Here is a 13,359-nt window from a genome sequence, read left to right on the forward strand (position 1 = left end):
CAATGCAGTCAAAAATAAAATAAATAAATAAATTTATTTTAAAAAAACTATCAACACTTATTAAAAAAAAACAAAGGGAATACATACTCAAAACTTGTCACTATTTTTTTACTAAATTTCACTATAAAGGTGGTGCCCTACTGTGCATCTCTTCCCAACTCCACGTTCAATGACATGACATTAGTAGGGTGAAATCCTTGGTGGAAGAATTTACACCACAGAAATCAGCAAATACTACAACCCAACCCCCCCCCCTTTTTTTCTGGATAGCCAGCTGTTACCAGTGGACCATTGGATGTGACCCTAAATAGAGAAGGGAAATTCAGAAGCCTGGTGGATGCTTCTAAGTTTCCAGCCCAGGCAAATGGCTCAGCACCAGCCTGCTGTATGCAGTCACAAACTCTATACACCTCACACACACACACACACACACACCATGCATACACACAGAGACACATACCCGCAAACACCACACACCACACATACCCTACATGCCCTACACATGTACCTACAGGCACAACACACACCACACATGTACAAAACACACGACATACCACACCACACACATCGTGCACACTTGCACCACACACATACCACATATGCTTCACATCTCATACCACATATATACCACTTACACTTATACACACCACATACACAGACCACACACACAAATACTAAGCACACTCCATGCACACACCTGCATCACACACCCCACACACATCTCACCTACAACTCCCCCGACGTGCACCATACACACACCACGTAAACACATGTGCTCCCACAGCAGCCCTCTAGCCAGCAGAAGACTAACTGAAATCATGAGAATAAGAGAATGCTGATCCGGGACTTCCCTGGTGGTCCGGTGGTTAAGACTCCATGCTTCCACCGCAGGGGTCACGGGTTCAATCCCTGGTTGGGGAACTAAGATCCTGCATGCCACACGGTGCAGCCAAAACAAAAAGAGAATGCCAATCTGCCTGACCACCTTCTTTTGATGTCTGAGCACCTCTGCCATAATTTACTGTCTCCTCAACCCAAAGGCCATCCTTCCCACACACCCCCGCACCCAGCTTGCCAAAGCAAAGGTCTCGACACCCCTCAGGAGCACCATCCTATGACCCCATCCCAGGCCCATTCCTCTTAGCCACTGGAGCCCTGACTCAGTGGTCCCCGATCCCTGCCCTGTGCCCAGCTGTCTGTAGGCTCCAGAGCAGAGCCCGGCTGCCTGTGGCCTCCAGGGCCTGGCCTCCACCCCTTCCCAGGACCCATGGCAAGCAGTTCCTTTGGTGACCCCACCCACCTGGCCCCTTTAGCTGCCACCAGATGCTGGTAAGCCAAACCTCCATCTCCAGCCAGACCCTCTCTGACCCCATACCCACTAGCCTTGGGACATGTGTACTCGGATGTCCCCAGACTCCTCACACAAGTCCCAAACAGACTTCCTGTCTGCCCGCACCTGTTCCTCGCCTACACTCTCTGCCCCTGCCCACCCCAGAGGTCAGCACACAGGAAATGCTCCAGGCACATCTCATGGATAAAGGAATAAATTATGTAAATCCTATAAAGAAAGGAAAAAACAAACTTCCTTATGAGGCAGATAGGAAGTCTTACCCCATTTTACAGATGAGAGCCCTGAGTCTCGGTGAAATTAAGGGACCAGCCCAGGAGCAGTAGCTGAGGCAAGGGGGCGCTGTGTGGGAAGGAGGGAGGCCGTGGAAGACCCAGTGCTGGGGGCTGCAAGCAGCAGGAGTCAGGCCAGGGCAGGCCCTGCAGAATCAGCTCTCCCCAGCCCCGAGTGAGGGGGTTAGTTACAAACAAAAGGAAAAGGCGTTCCTGATACGTGTCCTGTTTCCTCTCCTCCTCTGGGCTTCTCAGGCCTTGGAGGGCGGAGGTCTCTGGGCTGGCAGTACTCGGCCTGTGCACGGACAGGCAGAAGGTGAGTGTCTCCAGGGGCCCTTTCCACTCCAGCAGTTTGGCCTGCGTGGAGACAGGCTCCTGAGTGACCCTCAAGTTACCCTTCCCAGCCTGGAGGAGCACCCCCTGATCCCCAGTGGGTACTCATCACAGCCAGGCACCTCCTTCCGTCAGACTGTTCCATAAAGGCATCTCGACTGGGAAGCCTTTCCTGTCACCCTTACTTGCTACGGGAGCCCCTCTAAAGCACCCCCTTCTTCCCTTCCGCCCTGCCCCACAGCAGCCTAACCCCTTACTCTGCCCAGCTCTCTGTGGCTATTGCCTGTAGACCAGAGCTCCCCATGAATCAGGCCAGGGAGGCAGGGAGCAAAGGCAGAGGCCATCAAATGGGGCTTCTTAAGTGAGAGAAGGAGATGAGCCTCCCCCATCAAACAGGGAGACAGGGGGCCTTCCTGAGGGCAGAGGTCATATCTCCTCTATCAGATAAGAATCCCCTGAGGGAAGTGGCCATGACTCCTCCATCAGATAGGAGGCTGTTGCAGACAAAGTTCATGCTTCCTTCCTCAGACAAGGAGCTACTAGAGGACAAGAAGGCTATGTCCCCTCCATTGGATCGGAAGTCCCAGGAAACAGGAGCCACATCCCCCCTCCCTGCCCCCACCAGCAGACTGGAGTCTCTCTCCTGGAGAACAGGACCATGCCCCCTCCATCAGACCATGAGTTCCCAGAGGGCACATTCCTGTCAGCTGCCTCCTCAGCAGTTCCCAAAACAGACTTCAGTTCCGTCTGAGACTCAGAGAAGGACTTCCCCCTGGGGCAGAACCAGGGGAAGTCTTGCCCACAACTTCCCTTGCACAAGGTCCCATGCCAACTTCCCATTCATGCCCGCAACTGAACAGAAGCTGCTTTGCCATCCTTAAGACAGACATGTGTCTGGGCAAAGGCCAGTAGCTGTCTATCTCAGCCAGGAATGTTGACCTCTTGAGAGACAGCAATGGGGATGACTGGGAGATCCCTGACAAGAGGATGCCCAGGACAGGCCGTGCACCCAGCTCTGGCCTGGAAGTGACCAGGTGTGTGGGCTAGATGGGTCTCTGCTCCTGACTCTGTCACTAAATGGTCAAACCTCTTCCCCGTGTGGCCACTAACACCCCCCACCCATCTCCAAACTTTGTCAGCACCCACTGCTGGTTAAAGTGGCAGGAGGCAACAGGGAGGAGGGACGGCAGGGCCCTTCCCAGGTCCCACCTTGAGGACATCACTGGCCTTCCCCAGGGGCTGCCCCTGAGCCTGGTTCAAGCTGCCTCCACGATAGTCTTCCCTATATGCGCCAGCTCCAGGGAGCTGCTATTAGTTAGCATTGGTCCACAAAGTGCTTTGCCGACACTTTTTATGAGCTCAGCCTCACCCGGGGCCCTGGGGGCAAGAGGCAGAAACCGAGCAGGAAGCCCAGGCCCCTGGGCAGAGCCAGCGGGCAGCTGAGCCCCAAGATCAAGACCCAGACAAGCCCAAGACCAGCACTCAGTAAATGTTACCTGAATGCATGGTCACTGAAAGGCAACCTGACCGGATTTGGTAACTAAATCTGGGTGTATTTCCTTATTAAGAAATAATAATAATTATTATTATTATAACTGATGTTTATTAAGTGTCAAGCATTATTCTAAACACTGTATTTAACTCATATAATCCTCACAAGAACCCTGTAAGGTAGATACTCTTATTATCGCCACTCTATATATGAGGAAACAGAGAAATTAAGTAACTTGATTAAAGTCACAGAGTAGAAATAAGAAACGTAAGCAGTTCAAACCAAACGCTTGATAAATTAGGAAGTAAAAATATAGTAACAACGCTTCTGGGTTTTAAAAGAATGAGATACTGTTGAAAGATACAATTTATCCTAAGTGTGTTCCAAACCAAATACTTTCATTATTGGACATCCGGTGGTATAGTTCCAACGTAAAAGGTTCTCTGAAAGAGGAATATTACAAATGTACAATATGTGCTTGTCAGTCACCTCAAAATCATAGTTTTCTTCTGAAACTTTGAGTAGTTTCATTAAACTTTAGAAAACAAAGCCCCCAAACCACAATAACAATTATTTTAAGATTTATCATTTGTCATATGCTAGGTATTTGACCTATTCCTCCTGTTTAATCTTGAGAACTGAAGGGGGAAAAAGAGGCATTATTCCCTCAGGGGCCTTTACTGAGCCCCCAGGCTGAGGGTACCTATCTCATACACCCCTTTGGTGGGCGTAATCCAGAGGGGGGTTGCCCCCCCAGGATGGGAACTGCTTCAGGGCAGGGGCTGTGCTCCGGCTCAGACAAGGTGCAACATAAAGGAGTTCAGGCTGGGGTGCGGCAGGCCTGCTGCTTCATCAGCCTGCACTTCAGCCCTCTAGAGTGTTAAGTGAGGCCCTGGCACACAGTTAGAACTCTGTAAGTGGTGAAAATACTAACGAGCACCACCATCCCCACAAGAAACAGACTTGCTGGGTGGCCCTGGGCAGGTCCCTGATGAACAGGGTTCAGCTGGTTGACCAGCTCTCCGTGAGGGTCACGTCACCTCGTACGGGCCTGGGCCGCTGAGAGGAGGTGATGGGTATGAGGAGTTCCTGGGAGGCCAGAGTGCTGGGCAGAGACCAAGTCTTGTTATCAGCACAAGGCTGAATTATCGAGCATTTTTAAGAAATGTATTTCCATTACTTCCAAAAACATACAGGCTTGCAGATGAGGTGAGCACAGGGAAGCCAGCCAAGAGCAGCTGCCTTCCGTGAGACAGCGAGCAGGGAAGGGCATTCCAGGGCATCTCTGAACCTCTCGCCAGAGCACACCCTGGGGCTTGGCAATCTACCTTCCACCTGCCCCTCACACGGATTTGGGGGCGGGGGTGGGGTGTGAGAAACCTGCCGGGAGGCACAAGCGCTGGGCCTTAGCTACCAAACTGTCTGAAGTGACAACTCAGTACCAGCTCCACCTGCCCCAACCTAGACGCTCAGGCCATCTTTCCTCGAAGCTCAGGGAGACCATGCAAACGGTGAAGGAAATGGAAAAGAGCAACTGGGAACAGGGTCCAGATCTCTACCCTGGCACTTAGCGGCTGCTCACCTCACCTGTCCTCACCTGGATAGTGGGATCATATGACCACCTCCAGGCTGTGGAGGGGAATGAATGGGCTGATGTCTGCCTAGGCCTGGCACATAATCCAAGTTCAATATACGGTAGGATTAGGGCACTGAGAGACACCGGAAGTGCCAGGATGAACAAGGCTACACAGGACTCTGGAGAGATGCGGGAGAGACAAATAATCACAGGTGAGAACACACTGCGAGGAGCGGGAGGCCAAATCCCCCAACATTTATTTGGCCCTCTCTGTGTATCTAGTGGGCCTGAGGCACTGGGATATGGGCCTCCTGGGGGTCCCTGGAGTGTGGTGGATGAGCTTATGGAATACACTCTTTAGGGCCTAGACAGCCTCTCCCAAAACACTCCCCCCGTCCCTTGGCTCAGGTTTCACCCCCATCAGGAAACCTCATTACCAACGTGTCCCCCTTGGTGTCCTGATTATGCCCAGGAGGTCCTGGGCAGCGGGCATGAGCATTTGCATCACAGAAAGTGAAGGGTTCTTGTACCTGGATGACTGCCCACCTGCTTTGAGTGGGGTCTCTGAATCTGACTGAGTCCATCATGGGGGTCTGCTCGGTTCTAAGGGCTGGACTGCCAAGTGGGGACCTTGCCCAGGCCAGGAGGCCAGCTCTCCCAGGCCTTTATCATCCTGCCTCTGTTCTACCACAATCACTGGGACCTTGAGATGCAGAGGGGTCTGAGGTGAATGCACTGCCCACATCTGGCTGGGGAGGCAGATGCACAAACCAACCGCTATCCTGCAAAAGGCACCGAGAGAGGGTTATAAGAGGATAACTCGGGGACAGGAGTGGCTCCATTCTTCCCAGATGGACAACAGGCTGCTGAGGAAGTGACACAGAGCAGGCAACATCTGAGCTGGGACTTGAAGGGTGATTAAGTTTGCCAGGTAGTCAAGGTGCAGAAGAGAGAACATCAAAGCGATGTGCATAAGCGTGGACATCCTTATATAGCAGAGTATACACTGCAAAGTCACTCTCTCACTTGATTCTCTCAAATCTGGTAATGGTGTTATTACCTCCCCCCTCCCTCCCCCCACCACACATTCAAATAAGAAAAGTAAGGTAGGGCTTCCCTGGTGGCGCAGTGGTCGAGAGTCCGCCTGCCGATGCAGGGGACGCGGGTTCGTGCCCCGGTCCGGGAAGATCCCACATGCCACGGAGCGGCTGGGCCCATGAGCCATGGCCGCTGAGCCTGCGCGTCCGGAGCCTGTGCTCCGTAATGGGAGAGGCCACAACAGTGAGAGGCCCGCATACCGCCAAAAAAAAAAAAAAAAAAACCCTAAAAAAAACAAAGAAAAGTAGGGTACAGTGAAGGCAGATGATGAGCCAAAGGGCACATGGTGACTGATTTCTGGGTGGGCCATGTATGCTGGCTGAGACAACCCTCTTCTCACGGAGGGGACGGTATTCCTCTCTGGCAGCAATCTCTCACTTCCAGCCCCTGCTGGCCTGTGACACCCTCCTCCCATCCCCAGCACACATACACACTCCTCCAGACCCCAGGGCCTCTCAGGAGGGACAGAGGGACAGAGCAGCATGGCCAGGGCTGGGCTGAGGAGGCCAAGGAAGAGCTGACCATTCTCCAAGGCCCAGCTTAGAGGCCCTGCCCCACCCTCTCCCACTCATCCTGAGCGCTGATAACCTCCACCTCTCCCACTGTAAATCTCTCCTGGCCTCTCCTCTCCCCGCCTCTCGCCTCTTGAAGCAGCTGCCGCCAGCCTCTCCCTCTCCTCCCTCCACCCCTCGCCCTCCCCAGGGAGCAGTGAGCTCAGCCTTTCCCATCAGCCATCCCTGGGAATGATGGGAAATGCTCGGCTGGCCAGGAACTAACAGGAGGCCTACCCCCAAGAGGGAGGAGGAGAAGGGGGGCTTTTCCGAGGGCCACTGGGGGCATCCTGGGCTTAATTCTGCTGCTTCCTATGAATTCCGTGCTAAGGGCATGGTCTGCCTGACCATATGACACGCTCTAGATAAGGTGGGATCCAACTGCTAGAGCTAGAATAGGCCTCTTTTTATGGATGGGGAGACAAAGGCCCAGAGAGAGGACAAAAAGAAAACGTGCCGAGGGACAGACTGCCACGTCCCAGGTACTGTCTGAGCCTTTCACATTTCTTGTCTCATTTAATCCTCACAACCACCCTGCAAGGAGTGTGTGACAGGCTGAATCACGACCCCCTGAGATGCTCACATCCTAATCCCTGGAACGGTGAATCTGTTATGTTACGTGGTAAAAGGAACTTTGCAGATGCGATGTTAGTTAAGGATCTGGAGATGGGGAGATAACCCTGCATTATCTGGGTGGACCCAGTGCAATCACGAAGGTCCTTATAAGCAGGAGGCAGGAGGGTCAGAGAGAGAAAAGGCAACGTGAGGACGACGGAAGCACTGAGAGAGAAATTGGAAGATGCTGTGCTGACGGCTTTAAGATGGAGGATGGGGCCAGGAGCCAAGAAATGCAGGCAACTTCCAGAAGCTAGAAAAGGCAAAGGAACGGATTCTTCCTTAGAGCCTCCAGAAGGAATGCAGCCCTGTCAACCTATGTTAGGACTCTGACACCCTGAACTATAAGAGAATTTATTGTGTGTTGTATTCGGTCACTAAATTTGTGGTAATTTGTTACAGGAGCAATAGGAGACTAATAAAGTAGGTATTCCCATTCCCATTTTGCAGATGAGCAAAGTGAGGCTCAGAGAAGGCACGTGATGTTCCCAGGTTCTGCACACTCCCCTCCACACCACACTGGCCTTCTGGGAATCTCCACGAGCTCTTAAGGCTGGGAGCCCCTTGGCCAGGGCTTCAAGGCTAGGGGAGGGTCTGAGGAGGAGGAAGAGGTCTGCTGCTTGAAGGACTGAGGTCGAGGACAGAGAAGGGATCTGGGGAAGGTAAAGTCCTGCCTGAAAGGGGCTGTATTGTGGCTGGGGGCTTCTGGAGCCAGTGGCAGAGTCCTATTCTGCCCCAAACTGGGAAGCAGGGATGCATGTGACACAGAGAAAGGGCACTGACTGGCTGTACAGCTGGGCTCAGGGGGCTCAGTGTTTTCAGGATTAAAGGAGATGAGATGAAATCCCCCCATTCTCTCTCTTTGATCCTGATAAAATCCCTGGGAGGAAGGCTCCTTATCCTTCTTCCTGCATTACTGGTGCGAAAAATGAGGTCCCAGGGGTTAGTGACTGGCCCAAGTTCTCACAGCTGGTAAGAGTGGAATCTGGATATTCATAATGATCGATATAATGAAAAGCATCAAACCATAGTGAACGGCTTTGAATGCTACGTGCCTGACACTGTGTCAACCGTCGCTGGCATTTTCTCAGTCATTCTAGACAGACCCGATCAAGTCCTTTCTCTGCCTCAAGCTCTTTAACTGCTGCCCACAAGCCCTTCGCAATCTGGCTCCTACTCACCCCTCCAACCTCCCCTCCACCACAGCCTCCCGCACCTCCATATCTTCCAGCCACACTGACCTTGGTCAGTTCCCTGGAGCCATCAAACTCTTTCCCACTTTGGAATCTCCCACAGGGCTCTGCCCCCACTACCCCCCACCCCAGCCCCAGGCCACTTGTGGTGCAGAAACCATGGGTCCTGGCCATTCCTGCTCCTACTTGGGGGTTAAGAGAGAGGGAGCAGGGCCAGGGGTCAGCCCTAGATGGCAGGCCTGGGAGGCTGGAGCTGAGAGGGCCTGGGTAAGCTGGTCATTTTCTACACAGTAAAGACAACAGCAGCCTGGAGGTGTGGTGGCCGAACTCCCCAGGGGACGGGCCCTCCCAGATACACAGACTCTAGGACACTGGAGCTGAAGGGGCCTTGAAGAATGTCAGGTCCCACCCCTCAGGGCACACATGGTGATACTGAGGCCCAGAAAGGTCTGGACTTGCCCCTGGCTCCACAGTGTGTCACTATGGGAGCCAATTTGGGGTAGTAGGTAAGGCTTTGGGGTCTGCCACTCACTAGCTGGGTGACCTTGGGCAAGGAGAGAGCTGTTCTGATCGTCACCTCTAAAATGGGAATCACAGTGCCTTTCTCCATGAATGCATGAGAAGCACCCGGTACAGTGAGGCCTGCGATAACTGAAAGTTGTTCTCACCATTGAGAGAGCAGGGGCTGGACTCAGGACGCCCCTGGGGGGAGTTCACCCCCTCTCTGTGACATAGCTGGTGGGTTTAATTTAACCTGGGGAAGCACCCGGAGAGGTGGGCACTCAGCTGTCTCCAAAGCCACTGCTTCTGGGCCCCCAATGCTGGTCAGTCCTTGATCATCTCTAGGAAAGGGCTTCTCAGCCTCATTTGTCTTACAGTTAAAGAAAGGATTCCCCCAAGGGAGCTAGCCTGGGCTAGAGGGACTCCTGATCAAAACCTGAGCTCTCACTTCCACATCAACAGAGGGAAACAGGAATCGACCCTTCGCACCGAGCACTTCCTGCAGGTGGCGCTGTGCTGAGGCTTCCGTGCACTCATCTCACTTGAACGTCACCACGGCCCACCCACAGGGGATTAGGAGGCCCATCTGCTGAAGAGAAGTCCAAGGTTTCCAGAGGGTGAAGAACTTGCCTGTGGCACCAGCTGGCAAAGCCATGTTCCTATCCTGCTCCAGAAGGCCTCTGGGCAAGGGTCCGTTCCTATTCCAAATTATTGAGGTCTAAGGCCTTTTTGAAGGGAAGGAACCCAGACTGGACGCTGAGGCCCCAACGCAGCCTCCTGACCTGCCTGCGGCCACTGTGGCCCATTTCCTCCCTCCAGACCCTCTCACCTCACCTCACCTCAGCCTTCCCAGAGATCTGTTATTAACAACTATGAAGGGACTTCCCTGGTGGTGCAGCGGTTAAGAATCTGCTTGCCAATGCAGGGGACATAGGTTCGAGCCCTGGTCTGGGAAGATCCCACATGCCACGGAGCAACTAAGCCCGTGCGCCACAACTACTGAGCCTGCGCTCTAGAGCCCGTGAGCCACAACTACTGAGCCCACGTGCCTAGAGCCCATGCTCCGCAGCAAGAGAAGCCACAATGAGAACCCTGTGCACTGCCACGAAGAGTAGCCCCTGCTCACCGCAACTAGAGAAAGCCCTCACGCAACAACAAAGACCCAACACAGCCAAAAATAAAATAAATAAATAAAATAAATAAATTTATTTAAAAAAAATAAAAAATAACTATGAAAATACCACCCGTAATGCTGTTGCCTCCCCCTGGACAATGCTGTCCAGCCCCACACCAAGTTCACATCTACTCAAGCTCAGATTTTTGCTCATTTGGCACTTTCTCAGAAAGCCTTTGGTGACCCCCAACTAGGGCAGACCCCTCCATTAGGCACCCTCAGAGCATTTCTCACAGTGTGCATCTCTTGCCAGTTGTGTCCCTGTTCCAGACCAGAAGCTCCATTAAGCCAAGGACAGTGTCTGTTTGCTGCCATGGCATCCCCAGAGGTGTGCCCAGTGCTGGCACATGGCCTCTGGAAGCCACTACACACTTGCCTGGGCCGGGCCCCACTCCAACTGCTGAACTCACTCACCACATTTAATCTTCACGATCCCTCTAGGAGGTGGGGATTATCATCCCCTGCACAGATGAGGACAGTGAGACTCAAGGAGAAAGCGACTTCCCCAAGGATACCCAGCTAACCGGGAACACGCTGGGACCAGCACCCAGGACCAGCTATAATAATCTGTGCACCCAAGTGCAAAATGAAAACGTGGGGCCCCTTGTTCAGATTTCAAGACAGAGACAGACGTGCATTAAACCAGATCCTTCTGAACTTGGGGCCCTGACTGCACAGGTTACGCACCCCTGAAGCCGGCCCCCTGGGCACCCATGTGCTCTGACTCCAGGCCCAAAGCCAGGCTTCTCCCACTGAGAGGCCCTTGAGCATCGGTCCCCTCAGGCAGTGGTTTTCACACTTAAGCCTAGGTCAGAATCACCTGGGAGGCCTGTTAAAACCCAGCATGCTGGGCACCCACCCCCAGAATTCCCACTCAGTAGGTGAGAGGTGGGCCTGGGAATTTGCATTTCTAACTGCTGCATTTCTAGAGGTGATGCTGACACTGGTGCTGTGGGCTGAGACTCACAACCACTGCCCTAAGGAATGCAGATTTAACAGGGGCATTCTGAATCCAGGGCCTCCAGGAAGGCGAGATTTCAGGTGGGTTATCAGGGCTGAGGATGCCCAGCATTCTTCAAATCATACTCAGGCCTCAGTCCAAAAGGCCAGCTCTGCTAAGAAGGAAAGGAGGGTGGGGGAGGACAGGGAGAAGAAGCAAGGAGGAAAAAGGACAACTTTACAACAAGTTACCTTGTTAATTTTTGTAACAATCTTGAGAGGTAGCTTCTACTATCTTTACTGTAAAGGAAAACACAGCATAAAAAAATCAATGATTTGCCCAGGATCACAGCCAGGAAATTATGGAGACCACAACGGAACCTGGTTCTATCTTACGTGTTGTCCCAAAGCCTGCTTCAACCAGCTGGCCCTGATAGGTTCTAATCCCACGACCTGCTTGGCCCAGGGGAGCAGAGACATAGCCTTGGGTTGGATTCACACAGTCCCAAACCCTGACAAGCGCTGACAAGCCTTGGCGAACCTCCAGGGCCCTCCCCACACCGCCTGCCTGCCCTCCAAGGCCAGGCCTGCAGCACAAAGACCTGGGACCCAACTGAAGGGGCTAACTGCTGGCATGATTCCAGCAGGCCAGGGTGCCCACCCGGTATGGAGGTTCCTCCCATATCCTGGCCCTTCTCTACAGCCTCCCCTCCAGCCACTTACTCACACATACCCTAAGCCCCAGATCACACACCATCTGTTTCAGGGTTTGCACAGGCTGTTCCTCCTTCCTGGAATGCCCTTCCTACCCTGCCTATTTGTCCAACTCTTTTCCATCCTTCAAAACCCCAGGTCAGCTCTACCTCCTCTGAGAAGTCCTCCCTCAGCACCTTGTCTGTCCTCACTGCTCCATCATGCCAACCTCTGCTTCCCTAGCTGCTCTCCAGCCATTCATTCTACAAATATTTACTGAGCATCTGCCCTGCTGCAGGCACAGTGCAGGTGATGGGGAGGCAAAGCCCAGACCGAGCTCCATCAGGCCAGGGTATGGGTCTGCTTCACCCTATGAGCCTCTGCCAGGAGGGTAGACAGAGAGGGGGGCCAGGGAGGGTCCCCAGGAAGTGATGAGACCTCAGCTGGATATTTGAGAAGGTGGGGATGTGAGGAGGAGTAGTACAAATTCTACATACCAGGGCTGTGCCAAGTTGTGGGGAGCAGCCCCCCAATGCCTGCAAAGCAACACAAAACTACTACCAAATGAACACAAGACACGTTATGTGTCTCTGTGCCAAGGGGCCATGTTGGCTGTAGGCTCCCCAGCAAACTGAGGCCCAGAGGGGGAAAGGGATGAGCCCCAAGCAGAGGCAGCCCTGGAGTGGGCCCTTGGCCTCCTCTCCCAGGAGATTTAAACAGTGGAGGAAGGAGGAGGCAGTGTGCCCCTACCCTGAAGTACATGCCCTGTGGACCCCTCCTCGGGGTGGAAGGCATTAAGAGCGCACTCTGGAAAGCCACAGTCCACAGAAGCCCCAGGCGGGAGAGGATGGCTGCTGTCTGCCCTGGGAGGGGAGAGGCTGGAGTGGAGCCAGGCTGGCAGAGGAAACATCTTGAGAGGCAGGAGGGAGGCAGGGAGGAGGAATGAGAAAGGATGAAACAGCCAGACACGCAAACACCTCCGCCTCCTCTTTCCAACCAAAACAGAATCCCCAGCAGACTAAGACCTGTGGGGAAGGAGACAGGGAACGAAGCCGGGGCCTCAGAGGGGCGGGTGGCTGGGAAGGAGCCCAGGGCTGGAGCCTCTGGAAGCTGGGTACCCTGCCAGGCATGGGGGTGGTGGGGAGGCCCCATCCATCACTGGGGCCTGCCCAGCTCTGTCCCATGGGGCTCGAGGCTCAGGGAGGAAGGGGATGTGGACTCCATATGGTCACTCCTACAGCTCCTCCAAGACCCACTCAGGTACCAACACTTCCCTAAGCCGCTGGGCCCAACCTCTGGGCTGGGCTCCAACACCAGAGTTAGCACAAACTCAGAAAACACTGTGCAGCAAAACTGATCTGATGGGGGAGTCCAGGCCTAGCCCTTAGAAAGCCCACAGGCTGGTGGGAAACCCAAGGAATTCAAAGGAGGCAGCACGGGCACTGAGGTGGCTCTGGACTCCCCAACAACCAGGGACTGGCAGGCACTTGGGGCCAGTCCACAAAGCCTTACGGGAGGCCTTTTCCTCTGATAGTGAAACAGGAGGGAAGGGGGCAGGTCACAACTTCTGAAAG

At 53.6% G+C, this 13,359-nt stretch overlaps 1 protein-coding gene across 2 annotated transcripts in view; it reads right to left on the reverse strand.

Annotated features, from left to right (window-relative positions):
- Positions 1-13,359, reverse strand: part of ARRB1 (arrestin beta 1) — an 80,649-nt gene that overhangs the window by 40,732 nt on the left and 26,558 nt on the right. Inside the window, exon 1 of one of the 2 annotated variants that reach the window (XM_081240310.1) lies at positions 1,612-1,945. The exons of the other annotated variant lie outside the window; for it this stretch is intronic. Coding sequence (XP_081096436.1) covers positions 1,612-1,616 — 5 coding nt within the window. The 5' untranslated portion in view covers positions 1,617-1,945. Of the gene's footprint in view, positions 1-1,611; positions 1,946-13,359 lie in introns of those variants that run through there. 2 annotated transcript variants of the gene reach the window in all.

Source organism: Mesoplodon bidens (assembly GCF_964165515.1).
Source record: "Mesoplodon bidens genome assembly, chromosome: 7".
In the NCBI taxonomy this organism is placed as follows: Eukaryota; Metazoa; Chordata; class Mammalia; order Artiodactyla; family Ziphiidae; genus Mesoplodon; species Mesoplodon bidens.